The 24927-nt window shown below is 44.9% G+C and overlaps 1 protein-coding gene across 1 annotated transcript in view; it reads right to left on the bottom strand.

Annotated features, from left to right (window-relative positions):
• Positions 1-24927, bottom strand: part of CACNA1A (calcium voltage-gated channel subunit alpha1 A) — a 3713953-nt gene that overhangs the window by 3416158 nt on the left and 272868 nt on the right. Inside the window, exon 3 of the mRNA XM_044082385.1 lies at positions 6821-6973. Coding sequence (XP_043938320.1) covers positions 6821-6973 — 153 coding nt within the window. The remainder of the gene's footprint in view (positions 1-6820; positions 6974-24927) is intronic.

The raw sequence follows: 24927 nt of genomic DNA, 5'->3' as shown, positions 1-24927 counted from the left end.
AGGGGGGAGCTGTCAAGGCCTGAAGTACTAAAGTCAAATCCCAGGGAGGCACCACTTCCTTTATTGGAGGTCTGAGTAGAAAGGTGCCCTTCAAAAAGGTCTTACATAACTTTGTGGTGCTCAATGGACCCAGTTCATGTCCCACGTGGTAATGAGAGATAGCTGCTAGTTGAACTTTGACTGTGGAACAGCTAGCCCCCTGATGAAAAAGCCCTGAAAGGAAATCCAAAACGGCAGGCAATGGAGCTGTGAAAGGGTCTAGGTTCTGACGCTCCACCCAAATAGCGAAATGTCTCCATTTACTTCTATAGACTTTCCTAGTAGAAGGCTTGTGTGCTGCTACTAGGATAGCTTTAACTGGGGAGGAGATACCGGGAGTCCTAGCTATGAGTGGAACTGGAGCAACCAAGCCGTAAGCTGGAGATTGTCCAGGTTCAGGACTGGGAGGCCTAGGGGGTGGGAAATCAGATCCGGGAGGGGATCTAGAATCCAAGGCGGATTCACCAGATGAGACCAGAGGTAAGGGAACCAAGCTTGACAAGGCCAGAATGGGGCAATGAGGATTATTTTGCTCCCCAACCGACTGGCTTTCTGTAGAACCTTCAGCATCAGAGATAGAGGGGGGTAAGCATAGATTAGACCGGGAGGCCAAGCATGCACCAGAGCGTCTCTCGGGAATTCCCCGGCGGGGGGAATTAGAGCGAAGTAGCTGTTGCATTTTGTGTTTGAAGGAGAGGTGAAGAGATCACAACAGGGTCGTCCCCATACGGCAAATATCCGCTTTGCTACCTGGGGATTGAGAGACCACTCGTAAGGAGACAGTATGGTGCGACTGAGTTTGTCTGCCAGGATGTTGGACCGTCCCGGAATGTGTGTTGCAATAAGAAAGCGGTTGGTGGAGATCGCCCATTCCCACACTCTCATAGCTTCTCGACAGAGTGGGTAGGACCTGGTTCCCCCCTGTTTGTTGATGTACCAGACCACAGACATGTTGTCTGACTGAACTGCAACTGTTCCTGTAGGAAGAAGGCTCTGAAGTGCTTGCAACGACAACAGCACTGCCCTCATCTCTAGAACATTTATATACAATGAGGTCTCTGTATCGTTCCACGTGCCTTGGACAGTCCTGCCCGCATAATGCCCCCCCCACCCAAGGCGAGAGGCGTCCGTGGTCACCGTGGCGAGTGGAGGGGCCATGGAGAAAGGGCGTCCCGCTTGGAGGTCCGGTGATTGCAACCACCATGCGAGAGCCCTTTTGCAAGCCTTGCTGAGAGGAATGAGGTGACTGAGAGGGTATCGACGGAAGGACCATTGGACTTGGAGAGTCCACTGCAAAACCCTCATGTTCAGGCGAGCCATGGGGAGCAGGGTAATTGCGGCCACCATTGAGCCCAGCGCCCTCAGGACCAATCCCGCCGGGGGAGCCGATGATAGTAAGATGGTCCGCACATGTAGCCTCAGGGTGTGAAGTCGCTCGGTGGTTAAGAAGGCTAGTAAGTTGTTGGTGTCTAATCTGGCCCCGATAAAGTCTATCACCTGAGTCGGGTTGAGAAAGGATTTGTCCGTGTTGACGGTGATCCCCAGCCGGGGAGCAAGGTGGAGAAAGTAATTCCTGGATGAGCAGAGTAGATGCCTTATTGGAGCGGTCAGGAGCCAGTCATCTAGGTATGGAAACACCTGCATTCCCTGGAGCCTCAGGTGGGCCGCTATCACTGCTAATACCTTGGTGAACACCCTGGGGCTGAGGTGAGACCGAAGGGAAGGACCCTGAATTGATAATGACTGGCTCCTAGCCGGAAGCAGAGAAACTTCCTGGATCGTTTGTCCATCAAAATGTGGTAATACACATCCTTGAGGTCTATCGAGCACATCCAGTCACTCTCCTGCAACAGGGGGAGAATGGATTGAAGGGTGACCATCCGGAACTTTTCTTTGGTTACTGACAGGTTCAGGAGGGCGAGATCGAGGATTGGCCTTAGGTCCCCCGTCTTTTTTGGCACCAAAAAGAACCTGGAGTAGTAACCCGATCTGAACTGGTCTGGGGGGACGTGTTGGATGGCTCTTTTTCTGAAGAGCTACTGAATTTCCGGAGCTGCAGCCTCCCTCTGATTGGGCGGGACATCGGGGAGGCGTTTGGGTTGGTGAGGGATGTGAGAAAAGGGAATTTGGTATCCCCTGGATATGATGCGAAGCACCCAGCGGTCTGTTGTGATGGACTCCCAAGCTGCCAGGTGCCTCGAAAAATGTCCCCCGACTGCCTCCAGAGAGGAGCAGTCAGGCAACCCCTCAGGGTCGCTGGGTGGGCCGGTCAGAGAAGGCTTCTCTGGACCCACCATTCCTCGGGCCCCCTCTGCCTCTAGGGCGGCGTCCACCCTGTCCTCTTCTGCCACGGAAGGACTGGGGATCCAGAGCGGACTGGGATTGTTGCAACTTCCGGAACCACATCTTCTTCTGTCCCTTTTGCTAGTGGAGAAGGACCTCTGGGGAGCAGAGAAGCGGACTCCAACGGCAGACAACGTCTTCCCGTCCTTTTCGCTCTGGACCAAAGTATCGCAAATGGTCTTGCCAAACAGGGCAGAACCATCGAAAGGGGCATTCGCAAATGATGCCTTGAAGGGTTCCGCGAAATTGCAATGCCGGAGCCAGGCCTGACGTCGCATGACGAGGCCTGCTCCGCTGACTCTAGCGGCTCCCTCTGTGGCGTGGGACAACAGCCGCATAGAGGTGTTAGATATGGACCTGAGAGTGGCCATCCGAGTGGAGTACAACCGTTTGTCCTCCACCGACATGGACTCCAGGGGTGACGCAGTGTACTCTTTGATAAGGTCCCGCTGCAGTCGAATAACATGTGCCATGTAGTTCAGAGACCTCACCGAGAAGGTCGCTGAACTAAAAGCCCGCTTCCCTAAACGGTCCATCAAACGGGACTCCATGCTCGGTGGATGGACCGAGGGACTCTCCTGAGCTAATTCCCTCTTGGTGGCCGCCGCCACCAACATGGCATCTACGGGGGGACCCTTGCTCCAATGGGACCTCTCGGAGGGCGGACTAAGGATCTTGTCCGGGCGTTTGGGGACTGGCTCCACAGTGTCCGGCTCCTTCCACACCCTAGTGGTAATAAGGTCCACTAAGGGGTCGGGCAGAGGGGACACCCAAGAGGTAGATGGGCCTGCTTCGAATGCCTCCAGGAACACGGATTCGTCCGAGGAAGCCTTGGGGGCAGACCACCCCCCTCTTATCCTGAGCATTTCCATGATGTCTCCGAAGGAGACATCCTCGGGGGGTGACCTAGGGGAGCCTTCCCCTTCATCCAAATCCATGTCATCAATCAAGGACTCGGGGGAGTCCACGTGCCTCCTCTTGCACTTTCGCTTGTGAGGGACGTTCTCGGGGGGGGCTGTCCGAGAACGTCTCACCAGCCACGTCCTGTTCCAAGGGAACGACCTGGGACATCGAAGCAGGCTGTCCCTGGGGCCAGATGATTGAAGCCGGACCCAACAGAGAGGGAGTGAGGGGCGGAGCCGTAGCAAGGACCGGGGGCCTGGAAGCACTCGACAGTGCCCTCTCCACCACATCGAAAGCCGAAGGAGAGCCGCTCTCTCTGGGATCCGAGAGCAGACCCTTGCTCGGATCCGATGGACGGATCGGGGTCGGCGCAGAAGCCATCGGATCAGATGGACCAGTGTGCTCCGACCTAGACGAAACCAAAGACACACTGATTCCCTCGGATCCGACGCTCAGCCCACGGCTCCGAGAGCCTGAATCCGACAAAAACGGACCCGACAGGCTCAAGGGAAGAGTCGGCGCCGAAGTACCCAATACTGTCGGCACCGACCCACCTCCGGCTCCAAGGCTGCTCGGCTCCGAACCCGGGAAGCGGGTCGGAGAAGGAGCTATCGGGGCAAAGAAAGGTGTCGAGCTCCCCCCCGGAGGGGAGGGAGGCAGGAGCACTCCCATCTGCAATTGGGCCTGGAGAAACCTTCACATCATCCGGTCCAAATCTGCATCGGAAAGGCTGCGAGTCGATCTCAACGAAGCCACCGAGGCTGGCCGGGAATGCCGCCTCGATGACCTCGATGGAGATTGGGTCTCCTCCTCCTCGGGGCCCGGTGAGAAGCAAGGAGACCGGATCCGAGAAGGGGAAGACCGGGAAGCCCTGGAGGGAGAAGACCGCTTAGCCGGGGGGGGCCGAAGCGGAGGCCTTGCCCCGCCGCTTGTGGTGCTTCTCCCTCCTTTTTTCTTTCCTGGCCTCCCTCTCCTCCAGAGCTGCAGCGGGAGTTTGAGTCCCGACCGGAGGGAGAGAGGCAGGAGTGGCCGCCGCCGAAGCCGGGGAGGAGGCCACAGAAGCATCGGAGGTCGAAGCCAAATCCGGGGGCAAAAGTCCCACTAGGATCAGCTTCGACCTCGACGCAGATGGAACACCCAGAGGAAAGGTGTTCAACCCCAAGGCACCGCACACACCGAGTGTGGCCATCTGCTGGGGAGAGCTTATGGCCACACTCGGTGCACTTGGAAAAGATGGATTTTGGGGCCTCAGACATTGTAAAGAAAAATCCACTCGTTAGGCCCCAAACACACAACACACAGAACGCTACGACCAGCGAAGGGGAGGGAGGGTAAGTTTAACTAAAAAGATATTAACTAGGGTAGTTTAGCCAAAAAAAGGAAACCTGACCACACAACACTCACTCGTACACTTAAGGGGATAATAAAAATTGAAAAAAAAAACTCTCATAAAAACCCTACGATACCAGGAGCTCAAAAACCTAGCTGCTGACAAGAAGCGTGGCAAACTAGATCTGAGGTCAGTCAGGGTTGGCAGGGGATTATGGGTGAAGGGGAGGAGCTAGGAGCTCGGATCTAAGCTATGAAAGATTGCCGGCTCGGATCCGAGGTCGGATCCGATTCCCAAAGGTTGCTGACAAATGAAGGTAACTACTTCAGATCCATACATATATATATATACATATATATATATATATATATATATATATATACACACACACACACACACACACACACACACACACACACACACACACACACACACACACACACACACTCACTCACACATATAAAAACAATAAATCTTATAATAAAATGAGAGGAGTCCGAGATCCTTCTTCTTTGGTTGGCAGAAAATGATTGAGCATTCAGCCAATCAGCTTTCACAGGAAAGGAGAGAGAGAGAGAGAGAGAAGGGGGTCTGAGCTTTTGAAGGCTGGACGGTACTGAGTTACCTTAGCAGATATCCCAAAATACCACTGAGGCAGTGGGAATGATGAACATAATGGGAAAGCATCTGCAAATTTGGTACTTACGTATTATCGCAACCAGATTTTCGCGATAATGCTGGTTGCTTCTGTTTATGGTAAGAAATAGCAATAAACTTTTCTAAAGTATAATAACATGTTTTCTGTAATGTTTTTAAGTTTTAGGAATGTTTACCATTCAAACCACTGAGAAAAATAAGTGCTGAAAAAAGGTTCCCCGTTTTACCGCCAGCATCTCATGTCAGCTAAGCATGTCCCATACTACTTTATATGCGTTCCTTTTCTCGTGCTGTGTTGATGTTGTCAAAGCCATAGCAAACAGGTTTTTGAAAGCTATATAATTATTTACGTTTTTATCTGTACAGTTCTTTACTGAGCAATCCACATCTTCTCAGCTTTGTACGCAGAAAAGCATTACAACACCAACTAGACAATCCATATTTCTTGAGCCGTAAAATCACCTAACAAAATCAATGCAATTAAAATAGACACTGCACTAAAAACAGAAGCAATCAGTACTGTCCTCTTATAACAAAGTTTAGTAAAGTATGTTTTATTTTTCCTGACAACCTTTCATTATATTGTTTGTAACAGTTTAAGCATTAAATACTTTACCGACATTAAATTGCATGTGTCCAATTTACTCTATACTGTTTGAAAAGGTGTAACCATTAAATACTTTACCTAAATTACTTTGCATGTGTCCAGTTTCTTCTTTTTAACCAAAACATTCAGTTAAAATAAGCTAAACTTGAAGAATAATCTTTCCGACTTGTGTCCCGTTTCTTATAAGTCCAACAATAGCAAAGTAAAGCTGAAAAATAATCTCAGGAAAGCACCTAACATCGTACAGTAAGTCCCACAGTCCTTTCAGGCCAAATATATGTACACTCGCAACCACTGATACCGCTATAACCGCTGAATTCAACTCTCCATGTCTTTACAGCACGCTACCCACAAATCCTAAAATTGTACGTGTTAATTGTTTAAAAAAGCACCATCAATATCCCAACACACTTTATAACAGCTCTCCCTTTCCTAATACAGTTCATTTTTGCTGTTTAAGTAAACGTCCAAAACATATACCGTTTTGCAAAATCTGGTTGTGATAATACGTAAGTACCGCAAATTTTGCATATAGTGGATTGAAAAAGTGGGACAAAGTTGGGAGGACAGGTCACTCAAAGTACCAAGAAAATTAGCAACAAAGATCAAAAGCATCATAGCTGGGAACTGGAAAACAAAATCCCAAATATCCAAGAATAAGATATATAACAGTTACGGACTTTGTATAAAAACAATTAAGATGAATATTTGAGGAGACCAATGAAGGAAGAGTGGAGTTAAATAAGAGGAAGCTTCAGAATTCTCATAGAAAAGGGAAAGGAGAATGAAATGGTGGAGGGATGAGGCGGAAGAGGGAATGTCAAACTAGGTGGGAAACATAATAATTGCTACTATAAATGAAGGTGCATTGTGCATGTGGAGTGCTTGTGCATGAAATAACAATCTCAACAATTAATTGATAAACAGCAAGGCATACTCACCTGTTATATTGTGGAAGCAGGTCGTATGAAACTTCCCCATGTAAAACTCCAACCCAATAATGGCAAAAATAAGAATAGCAAAAAATAACAGCAGTCCGATCTGAAGTAGAGGGATCATTGCTTTCATGATGGATTTGAGAACTACTTGTAAACCTGTAAGAGAGTAGGAAAAAAGATGTTATATATAGACCATCCATGACAAGTCAAACTATGCTGTGAACAAAAAGAAGCAATTTTATGTTTGACTGTAATCCATTTTCATAACAGCATCAGTTCCTTGTGGTAATGCAAAGTGTTTTCTGCCCAGTAACTATGTCATTATTCTGCCATGACAAGACTTCTTCTATCGGCTTTTTCCCAGTTATGGGTTGCCACACCGGAGCAACAGTCCACAGAACTATTGACAGTGGAGTTTTACAATGTGGAGTTGCCAGCCCAGTGCCCAACCTTCCACAGAAGACACACACACACACACACACACACACACACACACACACACACACACACACACACACACACACACACAATACACACACCTAGGGCCAATTTAGAGTGTCCAATCCACCTACAGCATGTCTTTGGGATGTGGGAGGAAACCGGAGCACCCAGAGGAAAACCACGCGACAGCAGGGAGGACATGCAGGCTCCACACAGAAGGCACCCCAGATGACAACTGAACCAAAGAACCTCTTGTTGTGAGACTGCAACACTAACTGCTGCACCACCGCTGCTGCCCTCTGCCATGACAAGACTGACTGCATTTTAGTCCCCTTTGACAGCTTGACTATCTGTTACCTGTTGTGCATCTCTTCAGCCTTTACAATTCCTCAGGTTTACAATCCCACCCTCAGCTAAGCTGTCAATGTAGGCCAGTTCTTAATGTTCATTAGGAGGTAGACATCACTGTTACCTGTATTGGGGTTTGACCACTGCAGCATCATCTGGACTGTTCACAGGGATATTTTCTGTTGTACCATGGCAGTGTCCCTTACAAGTTTCATAGCACACAAGGGGGATATGCACTAAGCAATGGGAGGTTAATTGCCCAAATCTGTGGGTGATATAATTTTTCAAAATGCACCACGCCCCTCGTAAGAGGTAACATTCTTATTGTTCGTGGCCTGGCAGTTAGTGCAGAGGAGTAAGGCTTTAAACTGTTAACAACCTGCTTCATGCAACCAAGGGTACAAGATTTGAGTTCTTCCACATCCATTTGCCTACTGTGTGACTCTGAGTCAGTCACTCAACCATGCGGTGGTCCTGCATTGCCCTGAAAAGAGACAGTTGTGTCCACTAAGGTTACCCAGTTAACGAATATAAAAAGACCACCCTTGAATTACTCATACCAGTCCTTTCCTGAAAAAGGAGCTAGTAGGCACAATCTCATTATTTCTTTTTTTCCTGGCTAGCTCTTCTGGCACCCAGGGCATTAATCAAATTCTGGTCATTTGGGATACAGTCTTGGCTTCACCTCTCTATGTTACAGAGCCTGCACAGCTTGACAGATTTTGATCTACAACACAGAAGGACATAGGGCAACAAATGAAATCTAAAGGCTACAGAAACAACATAGGAAAATGCTTCATAATACCCATGATATCTTGGTTTTTTTCCTACACTGTCTACTTAAAAATGGCCAAGAGCTAATCATTTAACCTCATGTATTTAAAGGCTGCTGCTGAATACGTGTACCGAGTAAACTTCACCTGGGCACCAAATGAAATAAATATCAAAGTATTAATGACACCTAATACTGAACTGGGGAATACGCAAGAAGTCATTCACATTCTAGCCTGCTAAGAGTCAAGTCTATCAGAACAGCAACCCAAGATCCAAGTTAGTCCCAAAGGTCATGAATTCTGTTCAGAATTGAGGCTTGGTAATTGGCAAATCACTGCACTACAATCAACACTATGAACTAAGCATGCCTCTCAACTGTACAGATTTTCCCAGAATGTTCATATTTTTGGCTCATATTTTTGGTCTGTTCCTCATAAAATTTGTTGTTTTCTGGCAGATGACTAGGATGATTTGAGGAAATGACATACATTTGAGTCTCAGACTTTGAATCCTTCAGAAAATGTATGTTAAAACAAACCTGTTGCTCTAGCAACTTTCTAAGTTTATAAGAGCAATATTTAAAATACATCCCTATTTTTGCCCCCCCCCCCCCCCATTTTGTAGGGCTTTGTCCAGATTTCTTGCACTAAGAGGTTGATAGGTGTGGAACTAAGGCAAAAAAGATGCCAGTCTAAGTTAAGCATTAACATGGGAAACATGCTACTTCATTAAGTCACATTCATTCAGTCAATAGAAAGTACTAGAATGATTAACCACTTTCACCCAGCAAAAAACAGCATCCTTCTAACAGTGACATGCTGCCTACTGAACTGTTTCTTTGGCAACAAGTGAGGTTATATTTAAAAAAAATGAATTGTCTGCACTCTTTATGTGGTCACTGTCAGTGGCACAACAGGTAAAACACTTGCCTTTGGTGCAGAAGCCTGTGGGTTCAACTCCCACAATTGCTTACAATATGGAAAAATAAATGGGCTTCTATGATACTGGATTTTTGTAAACATAAATCAAACATAATCTCCAGATCTCCAGTTTATTCTCCAAACAAAACAACAATAAAAATATATTTCTTCAGAATATCTGCAAGAAGATTGCCAAATTTCTGTTCACATGAAGGGATAAATTAATGGTTTACTAAATGATAAAACCTGCCTTAACTTAGAATTACTGGAGTCCAGTACTCTGCAAGATAGTTTATCATGTCAAGGTGGCTCTCTTATTTTCTTTAATAATCTTGCAGATATAATTATTACAACCTTGAAAAAAAAGCACCATTATGATTACTTGTGACTTAGAAAATAGCATTAAAGATAATAAGAATACTTTGTATAAAACCATAGCATGTTTTCAAGAGTTTCAGGGGCGGCTCATGCTATAGGACTGCAGGACTACAGCCCTCCCACCTAGAAACAAAAAGAAAACAAACTGTGAAACAAAAAATTAAGAAAACAAAATATTTTATTTTCATGAGTCCCGGAACTCCGCGCATGTGCGGACGCACTCAGACTGCCCCGCAGATGCCCAGGAATCTGTGCGAACTCAGACTGCCTGAGTCAGCAGTCCGGATACAGGGAAGGCATTTCTGCCCCGCAGATGCCCAGGAATCTGTGCAGTAACGACCGCACAGAACAGAGGAGCTCCGGACTGCTTCATCTGCAGACAGGACCGATCAGGAGAGAGGTGAGGTGAGTTTTAAGCTCTCGCGGGGGATTACGTTCATCGCAGGCTTGGGACTTGAATTTTACTGTATGGATTTTGAGCGGGCTACTTGCTGCTTCATGGAGGGTTTGGGACTTGAATTGTACTGCTGCTTCATGGATTCCGGGTCTGGACACATTTAAACAGGTAGGTGTTTGTGTGTGTGTGTGTGTGTGTGTGTGTGTGTGTGTGTGTGTGTGTGTGTGTGTGTGTGTGTGTGTGTGTGGAGAGGCTTTTAGTGACAGAGATTTTTTGAGACAAGAAATGAAGCAACGGACAAGTGCTCAATTTGTCTCCATAGGAGATGTGTCAGTGTCTCTGTAACGTGTTGCTGATCATTTGATTTCAGTGATTCTGAGTTTTAGGCCAAGAAACTTTAAGCTGCCTTAAATGAGGGCTTTTGTTCTATGAGAGATATCAGAGAGACCACTCTTTTGCAGCACCAGACCTGCCACACAATGACAACAGTTTAAACATATTGATATGTATGGTTGCCCAATGGTGGCACTAGGCTGTAATATTTTTTACAGATTTTGTGATGTTATGGTTGATTAGTATAGGCATAGCTAACCGCGGTACTGTTTCTCAATGACATCATAACATTCTGTCCATGATATCAGAGACATTATCGGCAGCCATTATCAATGCTGTTCCAGAACTGTATTTCAATGCAGATGTTTGCATTTTTATACTCTGTATTGGTGATTGTTGAAAGGCAGCATATGTAGGACTTCAGTATAAGTTACAATCCTGCTGTGTTCTAAACACAGATGAAATTACAATAAGTGTGTGTGTGTGTGTGTGTGTGTGTGTGTGTGTGTGTGTGTGTGTGTGTGTGTGTGTAGGGGGGGTGATCACTCCCTCCCAGTGTGCCATTGCAGAACATAATCACTTAGGTTAACAGAAGGAATTTAAAGGCGTTTTTAATATTTTACTTTGGTGCTATATTCATTTTTGAACAAGTATATTTGGTGTCAACAAAAAGAACAACTGAACTCAGTTATTTTGCCATTTACACCCTCACATTTGGGTACATACTGATGTGCACTGGGAACCACAGTAATGGACTTACAAAACCCAGCATATTGAATGAGTCACTGAAAGCATTAACAAATTTAATGATGATCAGCTATTTTTTGTAAGTGGCATTCACTAGTATATCATTTGTGTCTGGGGACTTTGTCCCCCATTCCAGGCCAGCCTATACATATCTTTATGACAAACATGAGCCATGACAAACTGAAAATCCAGTTTGACAGCATCTTTTACTGACTTCTTGTGTTTTACCATTTCTCATATTAAGCTTTATAAAATTCTTCACTGTTATACCTCATTTAAATGAGTAGGATTCAGTGTTACTTTTATTTACAATAAGAGAATGGTGCTACACATGTGTGTGTGTGCGTGTGAAATGCTCCAGTTGCTATATACTGCTGGCCAGAGAACATATGGTGATGGGTAGAGAATACTTGAGGTTTGAACCCTGTACTGTGGGTGCAGGTGGCAAGGGCCTGAATTCCCTACCCACCAGCATTTGCAAAATGTTTGCAGATTTTTGCCTCATATTTGTTCTGTTCTGTTCCTCATAAAATCTGTGTTTTTTGTATTTTTGTTTTCTTACACAGTCAGTAGTGTAGTGCTACATTGGTAGCATTGTTGCCTGACAGCTACATGTTCTCTAGTTTGATTCTTGGCTGGGGTGCCTTCTGTGTGGAGTCAGCATGTTCTCCCATCTTGCAAAGACATATGTCTGGAGTGTTTTTCCCTGGCCTCTGCTGAAAATTGGCTTTTGTTCCAAGTCAGACTTTCTTGGTTAACAAATGTTAAATAAATAAAAATAACAGGCATTTGACTTTCATACTTCATATTCTTCAGAAAGTACATGGTAACACAAAACCTTTTATTCTAGCAATTTTCTAAGTTTATAACATGGGTATTTGAAATTTGTCCCTATTTTTTGGACTGTATTCCCCCATTACTGGCTTTGTCCACGTGTTTTTTGCTAAGAGGTTGAAAGCTATGGTGAGAACTGAATTCACTGAATATGTTTGGGGGCTGTATTCCCCCATTATTGGCTTTGCTCAGGTATTTTGTGCTAAGAGGTTGACAGCTATGGTGAGAACTGAATTCACTAAATGGTAGCCATTTACATTTCAGTCTTCCTCTGCTTTAAGTAGCAATACTTTAATGACCATCAGGTATGCTTATTGGAGATTGTAAGGTGCAAGTAAGCTTTAATAAGCACACTGTTAAAAAATTACCAACATTGAAAGCCTTTTTGTTGTTGCCATGCAGAGAATATTTGCATAACTAGATAACATATAAGCCTTGGGTATTAAAATGCATATGACAGTATTTGTAATAAAAGACAGGCTTACAGTATTTTCAGAAGCTCATTACATTTGTTGAAGACTTGCAGTCATCTTTGCAGGCTTTACCTGTAAACTAAACAGAATGCCAATCTATCATGTGTGGTCCAGAACCTTTGCAGTAATCCTTTAAGCAGTTTATCTTGAGCTTGTTTAATGTTTGCTGTTCATTATTTACTTTGATCATGTCCTCCCCATGAAACAAGTAGATAGTTGTTGTCAGGCAGCAGGTCTTTTTTGGATAAGAAACATTTTTACAAGTGGGGGTATCACAGAGATTGCTACTTTCAGCATGTTACTTGGTAATTTTATAAAACTGAATATAAATTATAATTAGAACTGCAGTGCAAGGAGAAGTGGTTTGAGTTGAGTGCTGCTTGTTTTTTTATACTTGATTTTGACTGGAATTCCAGTAATGTATTTAAAAAGTAATTTATTTTTCATGACTCACAACCTTTGTGTTTCCATCTAGATATTAAGTAAGCTGTCATGTAGTCAATGTATTGAAATATTATTTCTTCTACACTTTATTTTGTCTTGATTGAACTGTTGTAATGATGATTTGGCACCCAGGGCAGCGTATTTAATTAAAGTTCCAGTTGTTGTGGTTTTGAGCATAGCCCCACCCCTTTCTAGTTGACCACACCCCATCCCATTGGCCCCACTCATTCAGCTGTCTCCTGCAGCCCCCCTTTAATTTGAAGTCACCAGCCACCACTGAAGAGTTTGAAAAAAAAACAGAATATCATACTTGCAATACTGGCATTATTGCATGCTGCTCAAAGTTAACTTGTGAGATTCTTTCCCCTCAGTTACAATATAGTTTATTAGATCTGGGGGTGGGTAGATGAAAGAGGAATAATCTAATCATTTGAGGCTTGAGAAAAAATATCTATCAAGGAAATTTTTTAAGAAAGTGAGACATGAAAGATTCAAGATGACATCAGACATTCAATTGTTGATACAATTTATTATTAGATTTAAAATGTAATGCCCACCATTTGTTTTCTTTTGCTAGAAAGGTTACATCTATAGGGCAAATAAACAGCATCTCTCTAATATTTGTAAAGAAAATAATTTAAGGCTTGAATACTACAGACTAAACTGCTGTGATTATGATCTTTATGGCTGTACATTTTTTATTTATTTTTCATTTTGCAATTCATTTACTGGGTGAGTAGACAGGTGCAGTGATCTTATTCAACCATAACCTGTGCTCATAGAAAGTACAGTTGTGTAAACCTCACTTACCCATAACAGTAGATGCTTGAAATCCTTACTGCTGTGGTAGCATATGGGTTGTGTCTTGCCCAAGACAAGGCAACCGGCCAGCTTTCCAAAGGTCTGGATCCCTACCTCTGAATCACTCTAATTGCTAATTGGTAGACTTCAAAGAAGAAAATCAGAAGTCCGAGTGGAAAATCATCTTGCCAACTAGAAAAGAAGTAGCATACTCATCTTGAACTAACCAAAAAAATAATAATCCAACACATCATGTGAGGATGGTGAGTGAGAGTGACTATTGCAGCAGTGAGAAGTTTGAACATCTACTGTTACGGATAAGTGCACCTTACACAATTGTACGCTGTTCATCATCCCCACTGCTTCAACAGCCTATGGGAAGAAAACTGCTGCTCATTCAACCTGGGAGGAGGAGGAAGCATATGGATCCAGGAAACTGTGGAGAACAGTCCTAATAATGTTAGTCCTGGATCTAAACAAAGAATCCAGTATGTAATTCCTTGTAGAGGTATATACAGAGGATCACATAAGTGTTTCTTGAAAGTTTTTAGAATCCACCCTTTTCCAATAAGTTATCAAACAATAGAAAGCCCAAGGAGAGTGTGCCTTAATACTGCCTGGAAATAGTTCATCATGGTGGGTATAGCAAAAATGCAAAGGCAGGAGACAACCACCATGAAATGTCTGTCTGACACAGGTTCTCCTCTTTTAGTCTCAACATAAGAAATAAATAGCCAGCAGGCTTTACTATAGGACTTTGCTCTGTCAAGAAACTATCTGAGCTGCCTACGTATGTCCAGAGTATGAGAGATCCTTTCTCCATGGTTCTAAGGGTTAGAATAGAACAGTAGGAGATTGATGGTCTGATTCAAAGAAAAAAAGTCAAGTTCTCACCATAATGTTCCATCTGAGTTATTGCTTTATTTGTCTTCAACCCGCAGGGTTTCACATCTGATCTTGGATCTGACTCGGCCGTATACTCCAGCCTTGGAGCTAAAAGCTGAGCCCCTCCTCTCCTACCCATAATGCCACACTCTCCCTCTATCCTTCAGATTGAGTTTGCTGCTAGAAATGCACAACCACCACCAAAACACCAACAAACGTTATCCACACCATCCACAGAATACCTCAGGGCTTGAATGATACAAGAGAGGGAAGGACCTGAGTCACTTCTGCCAGATCGTCCTAGGATCTGAGGTAGGAGGAAGGAGGGTGGGAAAGGGTGAAGAAAAATAAAGCAACAACTCAGATGGAATCTTATGGCAAGAACATAACTTTTTATCTGAAGTTGTTCTCTTCATTTGGTCTTCAACCTGCAGGACAGAGTCCCCAGCTACATCACCCCGGGTGGCCCTCATGGAAGGATATTCCAAAGCATGGCATAGCAAAAGGAGGCCCTACTCCTGGAACAGACATCCAATTTGTAATGGGACATGAAGATATGACAGGATGCCCACACAGTTGCTGAGCAAATGTCATCAATAGGCACTATGGACCAGAAGGCCACAGAGGTAGATACAGACTGAGTAGAATGGGCCTTGACATGATTAGGAAGAGGAATGCCTTTATTGGAATATGCCAATGCAATGCACTTTGAGATCCAGTTAGCTAAGGTGACTTTCATGATAGGTCTACCTAGTCTGGAAGTAGTAAAGGAGGAGAAATGCTGGTCTGTTTTTCTGAAAGATTTTGTCCTAAGTAAAAATGCAGCTGTCTGTGAATATCAAGTAAATGAAGTTTGCATTCTCTCGTTTTGGAAATTGGGAAAAAAGACAGAAAGATTAATCACTTGGTTAATACTGACCTCTGAAGCAACCTTGGGCATAAAGGAAGGATTAGGACGAAGAGTGACTCTATCTTTGTGGAAAACCAGATAAGGGGGGTTTATGGATAAGGCATGAAGTTCCAAAACCTTCTTAGCAGAGATGATAGCCATTAAGAAGGCCATCTTCCAAGGCAAGAATTGCAAATCAACTGTGGATGCTGGTTCAAAGGGAGCAGAAACCAGAGCTTGTAGCACCAAAGTGAGGTCCCAAGGGGGCGTAGGATCCTGGACTGGAGGCCGAAGTAGAAAGGTGTCCCTCAAAAACACCTTACATATTTTAGTGGACGCCAAGGAGGAAGAATCTTCACCAATTTGGAACTTAGAGATGGCTGCCAACTGCACCTTGACTGTGGAGAAGCTAGCTCCACTATTAAAGACGTGAGCCAAGAAATTGAAAATACCTGGAACAGGAGCTGTGAAAGGGTCTAACTGTCGCTGTTGAGCTCAAACAGAAAATCTCTTCCATTTACTAGAGCAAATTTTCCTGGAGGAGGGTTTATGAGAAGCAATAAAAATCTTCTGAATGGGGGAGAACAGCTCGAGAATTCTAGCCATCATAGGAAGTGGAGTAGCCAAGCAGTCAGCTTCATACTGAGGACGTCTGGGTATTGTTCCCCCGAAGGATGAGACAGAAGATCCGGAAGAGGGTTGAGAGTCCAGGGCGGACACACAAAGTCAGACCACAGGAAGGGAAACCAAACTTGTCGAGGCCAGAATGAAGCAATCAGGATGACTTTGCACTTCAACCTCTGAGCTTTCTGGAGGAATTTGGAGATCAGGGAAAGAGGAGGATATGCATAAAGGAGACCGGGGGGGGGGCAAGCACGGACCAAAGTGTCTCTGGGAGATCAGGGCAAAGTACTCATTGTACTTGGCATTGGAAGGAGAGGTGAACAGATCTCAGCAAGGTTGACCTAATTTCTGGAAGATCATGTTCATCACTGATGGATTGAGAGACCACTCATGAGGCATCTGAATGGTTCTGCTGAGCCTGTCCGTTAAAATGTTCGACTTCCCTGGAATGTGCATTATGATAAAAAAGTGGTTGGAAGAGATTGCCCACTCCCACAATTTCATGGCTTCTCAACATAAGGGGTAAGACCTTGTTTCCCCCAGTTTGTTGATGTACCAGACAACCAACATGTTGTCTGTCTGGATAGCAACTGTCCCCGTGGGAAGAGAGGCATAAACAGCTTACAACGCTAAAAGGACCTCCCTCATCTCCAGGACATCTATATGCAGATTAGTCTCTAGAATGGTCCAGGTGCTTTGGACCATCTGACCCACCCGATGCCCCCCCCACACACACACACACACACTAGCTGTGAGGCATCTGTGGTACCATGGGCTTGGGAGGAGGAGGAAGGAAGGTACGTCCTGAGTACAAATCATGGGAGTGAAGCCACTAAAGAAGAGACTACTTGCAGACTTGAGAAACTTTGATGGGGTAGTCCATGGGTAGTTCGAGGAGGGACCACTCTACCGCTAAAGTCCACTGAAGTACTCTCATAAGAAGGCATGCATGGGGAAGAAGAGTTATGGTCTCTGCCATCGACACCAATGCTCTGAGGACAAGAAAGGCGGGGGGAAGATTATCGGTGAGAATCTGCCTCACATGCGACTGAAGCAACTGAATTCTGTCTGGGGGTAGAAAGGCCATGCACTGAACTGTGTCCAGTCGAGCCCCTATAAAGTTGATGATCTGAACTGGCTCCAATCTCAATTTGAAAAGAGTTATGGTTATGCCCAAGGTCATGGCTAGGTGGAAAAGACAATCCCTTGCTTGTAGGAATTGATACTTGGTGGGGACAGTGAGGAGCCAGTCATCCAGATAAGGAAACATGCAGAATCCGAGCAGTCTCAGGTGAGCTTTGACTACTGCCATCACTTTAGTAAACACCCTGGGGGCTGTAGTGAGTCCAAAGGGGAGTACTCCGAATTGAAAGTGATTGGCTCCCAGCTGAAAGCAGGGAAACCTTCTAGAGCACTTGTCCATACTGATGAGGTAATATGTGTCCTAAACATCTACAGAGCACATCCAATTGTCCTTCTGCAGAAAAAGCAGAATGGACTGTATGGTGACCATTCGGAATTTTGTTTTTGCAACCGACTTGTTTAGGGGGGTGAGATCCAGAATGGGTCTGAAGCCCCCGTTTTCTTTGGGACCAAAGAGAATCTGGAATAGTTGCCAGATCTGAACTGGCCCTGGGGGACAGGTTGGATGGCTCTCTTTTCCAGCAGGTTTGCAATCTCTGGAGCCGACAGCTCGCTTTGATTGGGTGGCACACCAGAGAGGTTTCTGGATGGTTGTCAGGATTGAGAGAATGGAATGGTGTAACCTCTGGATATTACATTTATCACCCAAAAATCAGCAGTGATGGATTCCCAGGCTGTTAGGTGAAAGGAAAGACTTCCCACAACTGCCCCCAGAGCACAGGGATGCCGAAAGGGCTGTTTCGAGAATGCAACATAGGACCCTTGATTTCAAGGACCCCCCCTGCAGTGTGGGTGTCGCCTGCCATTGGAATAATTTCCCCCTCTGCCTCTACAGGAAAAGTCTCCCTGCAAGTCTGAGAAAGCCCCAGAGGCTTTCGGAACTATAGCTTTTTACTGCCATGCTGGTTCCAAGAATAGGGCTGTTGTGGGGTAGAAATGTGTATTCCAATGGCAGACAGGGTCTTTCCATCCTTCTCGCACTGGGAGAGAGTGTCTCTGACTGTAGGACCAAAAAGGGATGATCCAAACAGTGTGTTGATAAAGGACACCTTGAAGGGTTCTGAAAATTCACAGACCCTCATCCAGACATGACACCTAATAGCAATGCCTGAAGTGGCTGCCCTTGAGGTACCCTCTGCCACATGCAAGAGTAATCTCATGGATGTTTTGTAAATATCATGAAGGGTGTCCATTCTGGTGGAGAAGATCTTCTTGTCCTCTTCAGACATGGACCCCAGGATGGACTCAGAGATTTCCTTCACAAGGTTCCTCTGAAGCATGACCACGTGTGCCAAGTAATTCAACGCGCACTGAGAAAAGGTCGCCAAAGAATACACCAGCTTACCAAATCATCCATCACCCTACACTCCCTGTCTAATGCGTGAACTGAAGAGCTCTCCTGGGCCAGCTCTTTCTTAGTGGCAGCTGCCACCACCACAGCATCGACCGGGATGCCCATAGTCCAGTGGGGCCTACCCGCAGGCACTCTAAGAATTCTATCCAGGCACTTAGGTATGGGCTCTACTGTGTCCAGTTCTTTCCATGCCCTGCTAGAAATCAAATCAATCAGGGAGTCAGAAGTGGGGGAAACCCAAGATGTACATGGTCCTGTTCTGAAACCTTCCAGGAACATGTACTCGTCAGAGTACGGTTTGTGGATGAGCCACCCACTTTTCTGCCACAGGATCTCCATGATGTCTCTGAAAGAGACATCCTCAGGTGGGGATCTAGGGGAACCTTCCCCTTCATCCAATTCCGAGTCTTCGGTCATGGATTCCGGTGGGGAAGCCAAGTGCCTCCTCTTGCACGTATGCTTCCTGTGCACCTCCTCAGGGGAATGAGCCAGGGAGGTGTCGGAAAACTTTGGGTGCTCCTGCAGGGGAGCCACCTGTAAGCTTCTAGGAACACGGTGCCCCTAGGTAGACAGGGTTGAAGGATGCAGCATGGGCAATTCAGAAGAGAGAGGGGTTGGGTCCAAAGGAGGGGGAGAGTCGATAATCTCATGGGAGCCAAGTGAACCCTCCCTACTAGTTCGAACTCTGAGGGCAAATGAGACTTCAAGGACAACTCCATAGAGGCCAAAGCCATCAATGTCGAAGCCCTGCTAACTCCCGTCGCATCCAGCGCAGAAGGTGGAGTCGAAGCCGAACTATCGAGAAGCCGATTCACCAAGGGGGAGGGACAGCTCAGAAAGTTGGGCTACTGAAGCCAACCCTTTGGATCCGACTCCGAAGCTACAGCTCTAGGAGTCAGTTTGGCCTGAAGACACTGGGGCCGAGCTGCTCAAGGTGACCATTGGCATTGAGATGTTGGTACCTGTTGGCAACGACATCTCAAAACTCAGGATCCTCGAACTCGAGGGCTCCGATGCCAATGGGCAGATCGGAGAAAGAGAAGTAGGTAAGAATGCTGAATGAGCACCCTTAGCCAACTGAATTTGCACCTTCAGAAATTTCCTCATGAGCCTATCCACCTCAAACTCGGAAAGGCTACGGGAGGACCTAGAGGAAGAGGCTGTCGACCTCAGCCTGGAGTGGTGCCTGGGTGATGCCAGAATCACAAACTTGGGCAGGGGACCCACTGGCTCCAGAAGAAGCAAGGGGGTCAGAGACAAGGAGAAGCAGAAGGGCGGGCTTTTGTTGGTGGTTCTCCCACAGGGTCACAGGCTCTATCAGGAGACCGCTTCAATCCATCCCAGTTTTTGCCCTTCTCAGCCACTTTCTTGGTGGGGGGGGGGTTTGAGCCTGTGAAGTGGATTCAGTAGAGGTGGAGGCAGAGGAAGGGATAAGACCCCTGAGGATTCATTTCTTCCTCCTGTCTATAAGCATGTGCTGATTAAAGCCCCCGCAAACAGAATAGGAGGAATTTAGGTGAGCCGCTCCTATACACATTACACACAGAGTGTGGGCATCAGGAGGAGGGATCTTATGCTCACACTCTGTGCATTTTACAAAGCCTGCTGGCTTTGAATCAGCCATAGCAGGAACTACAAGAAAAGGAAAGAAGAAAGGTAGAGAAAGAAGAAGAAGCCTTAGACTACAAGTCCTCTAAAAACTGCCAGCTAACTAAACTTTTTTTTTTTAAACTAAGGGTAGGAGACAGCAAAGAAAGAAAATAGAAAAATGTCAGCTAACAAACTTACAGCACCAAAAAGATGCCTACATATCTCTGGAGGGAGTTCAGCAATGAACTCCATTGCTGTTCAAGTGAGAGGCAAATGAGATCTGAGGGCTGGAGGAAGAGTGGGGCATTATGGGTAGGAGAGGAGGGGCTCAGCTTTGAGCTCCAAGGCTAGAGTATACAGCCAAATATGATCCGAGATCAGATCTGAAACCCCACAGGTTGAAGACCAAATGAAGAAAACACCTTCAGATCTCAGTTTAGCTTGGGCATGAATGAAGAATCTGTTCTTACTGATACCCTACCCCTAATGCAGAGCACATAGAGTTTACCTACCAAAAGAGTTATGCATCTCAGATATTTATCTTGCAGATGTCAGTGCAAAGAAAAGAACATGTTTTCATATATAATGAACCTAGATTATGTGAGACGAGCAGGTTTGAATGGCGATGAGGATAATTTTTCCTAGCAAAAAGTTAAGATCCCAGGAAGGAACAACCTGCTCACAGGGAAATCTCATGTGAAACACTCAAATTAGAAGCTGTTTTACTAAGAAAACTTTGAGGAAAGAGATGGCTCTATGTCCAGACATATAGAATTGACCACAAGATGTACCTTGACAAAGCTGTATAGAGACTACAGGCTTGTAACCCATACAAATATCTGAGCTCCCGTGGTACAATCCTGGATAGGGACCCGGTTATTAGGTAGGAATCAACAAGAAAAGCCTTCCAAAAGTCCAAAAAAGATTTTTTAGTAGTAGGATTTACTACCGCCTTTAGTATCTGTTGCATATCCTACAAAACAGATGCCTAAAATATATCAGAATCCAGGCAGAACATTTAAAATGTAATAGACTGGGGTGAGTAAACCTCCCTCTGTCTTGTGTGAGTAGATCCATATTGTGAGGAACTTGTGGCAGTTGCCACTGGCCAGTTCCATAAAAGGGAGAACCAATAGTGACCGGGCTAAAAGGACTTCACCACAAAAAGGTTTTTGAACAGTCCCTCTGAATATTCAGAAAATACCCTCGATAAGGGGGAAAGGGTAAATTGCATAAAGAAAAAAATCCCTAGAAAGGTAATAAAAAGAAAAAAAATTTATGTATTGTCTGTTTTGAAAAGAAGCTAACAGATTTCTTTTATTTGTTTATTTATTGACTGATTGAGTGAGTGATTGATTGACTGACTGATTGCGTGTCCTTTGTTTACTGGGGAAATCTGACTGAGCACCCGTCCCATTTTCAGCAGAGGCCCGGAGAGAAAAGCTCCACATAAGATACATATTTACAATGAACAACAAGAAAAATTAAACATTTTAAGAATTACTTAGTAAGTAGTATTTGTATTGCATTGAAAGGTAGTATTGAGACAAATAAAGACATTTACAACATACTTTAGAAGTTATATTATTTTACATAAGTCAAAGACATGTTAGCATGTAATAGCTGGAGATACAATGCACATAGGTTCAGTTTATGTATACTGGAATGAATAAGGTAGGATGTCACTACAGCAGGAATAGAAAATAGACGAGGAGGAAGGGTATAAACAGAAATAATCAAGAAAACTATAAGAAGAACAAGTTCTGATAGGGGTATTTGTAGCACAGGAACCATTTTGAGATACTCCACAGAATTGGATCAATTCCTGTGAGACCTTGGGGACTTCCAAGATGGCTGCACATTGAGTAACAGCTTAATTCTGGCTCTCTCAGTCTGAAAACAGAAACTTAGCAGAGAAAGTCAGTGGACCTAGATTTCTGGGTAAATTTCAGTAACTGACTAGTAAGTGCACTGCCTAGATGCCAGGAATAAAGAAATATAAAGAACCTGGAGGAAGATCAGCTACAAAAGTTGAGGAAAAAACACAGACTGGGAAAATTAATGCAGTTGTTCAGAAAAAAGCAGTGCAAGTTCTAGACATGACTTCCAGTAACCTAGAGGAAAGTATAAAGCAGCTGCATACAGTCCTGGTTAAAATAAATGAAACACTGATGGAGTACAGTTGGTTCCACTTAAATGCATACCGGATAAAAGCATATTCCGGTTAAATGCATAGAGTCTGTTCAGTCCCATTGTTAGTCAATGGAATTGTATTGAAGTGTATTTCAGAGTAACGCATATCTGTTAATTGCATACTTTGTTTAAATGCATAGCTGTCTCAAATCCTGAGTAGAGTAGTTTACTGCCATATTATTTACTCCGCATAACCGCATAGCCCAGTATGGCTGCAAGCTGTAACCACAGGGGTATTAATGTCCAGAATGATACCACAGTATAAGGACAAAATGATTTACTTCAACAATTGGCTAAGTTTCTGATGTCATTCAAAGGAGATCCAGTATCTGTCTGCCTGGGACAACATGATCGATAAACGACGATGCTTTGCCAGAGATGGTCTGCACCTGTCACCCCCAGGATTCAGGTTACTGGCTAAGGCTCTTGCCACCCCTATAGTGCCTTTTTTAATCAAGGCTCAAAGGACAAAACCACCACTGTAACAGATATAAGCATGCAAAAATCTGAAGGTAATGCTACTCAATGCTGGAAGTCTAAACCTCAAAATGCAGTCTCTCGAGGCACTCCTAAAAATGGAGAACATCGATATCTGTGCAGTAACTGAGACATGGTTCAAGGTTCCAGAGAGCACCCCTGCAATACCAGGCTACAACTCTTACCACACTTTTCGGCCACCAAACCAGGACCGAAACACTAAAGGTGGAGGAGTGTCCATATTCACCAAGGATATTCAAACCTAGAGGCTAGTTGCCCAACACAATGCATCTGAAATTCTACAGGTGCAACTAACACTAGGTAAGACTGCAATCCAAACTGTAGCTTTCTACAGATCCCCCACCATGCCCCAAGATTCTCACTACACCTTTCTAGACATACTGGAAAATATTAAGATACAACCAAACACCCTAATACTGGGTGATTTCAACTACCCTGACATTAATTGGGAAAACTCCTCGGGTACCAACACCTTTGCCCAACAGTTCCTGGAAATCATAAATTCCAATGCCCTGGATCAACTAATCCATAGTCCCACCAGGGGCTCAAATATCCTAGACCTGGTCATTACCAACATGGGAGATCGTTGGTCAGGTCTGACCATAAGCAAATCACCCTTGCCATCCACATCCCACCCTCACCCCCAGTAGGGAAACCTCCATAAAAAACTTCTCCAAAGCTAACTTCATGCTACTCAAGTCAGAAGTGACAAACTTCATGACACCCATGCAGACGGAATCTGAAAGTTCGACTGCTGAATCCTACACTAAGGCACTGTACAAGCACATCCACTCGTGCATGAATCATGCCAATCCAAATAGAACCAAGATGCTTTCCTCCAAAAAAAAAAAGGAAGCCAATCTGGTGGTCCCCTGCCATAAACAAACTATACAACAGAAGGAAGAAGCTGTTGCAGAAAAGAGGAAAATCCTAGGATGCAAAATCCTCCCTTACCAGGCTCAATAAGAAGCTGAGAGCCCTCATAAAATCCTCCAAAGCTAGTTACGAAAATAAAATGACCAAAGGTTCCAAGAACAACCACAAGGCATTTTATAGTTATGTCAAGAATCTAAATGTCAATGCTCAGATCTGCTCTGAGCTACAACAGAATGGCATTAAATAAAATGATCCCAAGGATATTGCCAATATCCTGGCAGATCGATTCAGTGCCAACTTCACCCCCCTCTCACCCCCTAAAGGGTCCATCTCAATACCAAAAGATTGCCAAATTCCGGTAATCACGGCTACACAGGTAAAAATGCACTCTCCAAAGCTAAGAATACAGCATCCATGGGACCAGATGACATCCTGGGCTGTGTACTAAATGAACTACAAAATGAACTGGCACCTCACCTAAGTGTCAGGTTTAATCATAGCCTCACCTCAGGCTTCATGCCAAATGAGTGGCACACAGCTACAGTTATCCCACTCCACAAGGGGGGATCCACCTTGGATCCCGGGAACTATCGTCCCATCAGTCTGACGAGCCTGATCTGCGAAGCTGTGGAACACATTATCATGGAACTTATAAAGAAAGACATTGGCAACCTTCAAACATTGGACCCCACCCAATTTGGTTTTGTAAAGGGCTGATCTTGTCTCCTCAACCTGATTGACTTCTTCGAATCAATCTCCAGAGCTGTGGACTTGGGCAAGGTGGTCCATACAGCCTATCTGGACCTCGCCAAGGCCTTTGACACCATCCCCCACTCTGGAATCATAGATAAACTTACTAAGCTGGGCATTAATCCCAATGTCACTTGATGGGTTGCCAACTGGCTTACTGACAGAACCCACACTGTAAAAGTAGCCAACTCAAAATCCAGCTCCAGACAAGTGACAAGTGGAGTACATCAGGGTTCAGTCCTGGGACCTCGCTTGTTTGGCATCTACTTCTCTGAAGTACAGGCCAGCACTAAGGGACTCTGACTAACAAAGTTCACAAATGACTGCAAACTGGGAACCATTACTGAATCACCCAAATGACATGGATAGTCTACAAAAGGGCCTTACAGAAACAGATGTTTGGTGCCAGAGCCATGGG

This window comes from Protopterus annectens, chromosome 9.part0 (assembly GCF_019279795.1).
Source record: "Protopterus annectens isolate FY-2018-M chromosome 9.part0, PAN1.0, whole genome shotgun sequence".
Taxonomy (NCBI): domain Eukaryota; kingdom Metazoa; phylum Chordata; order Ceratodontiformes; family Protopteridae; genus Protopterus; species Protopterus annectens.
This window is presented reverse-complemented; position numbering and strand designations above follow the sequence as displayed.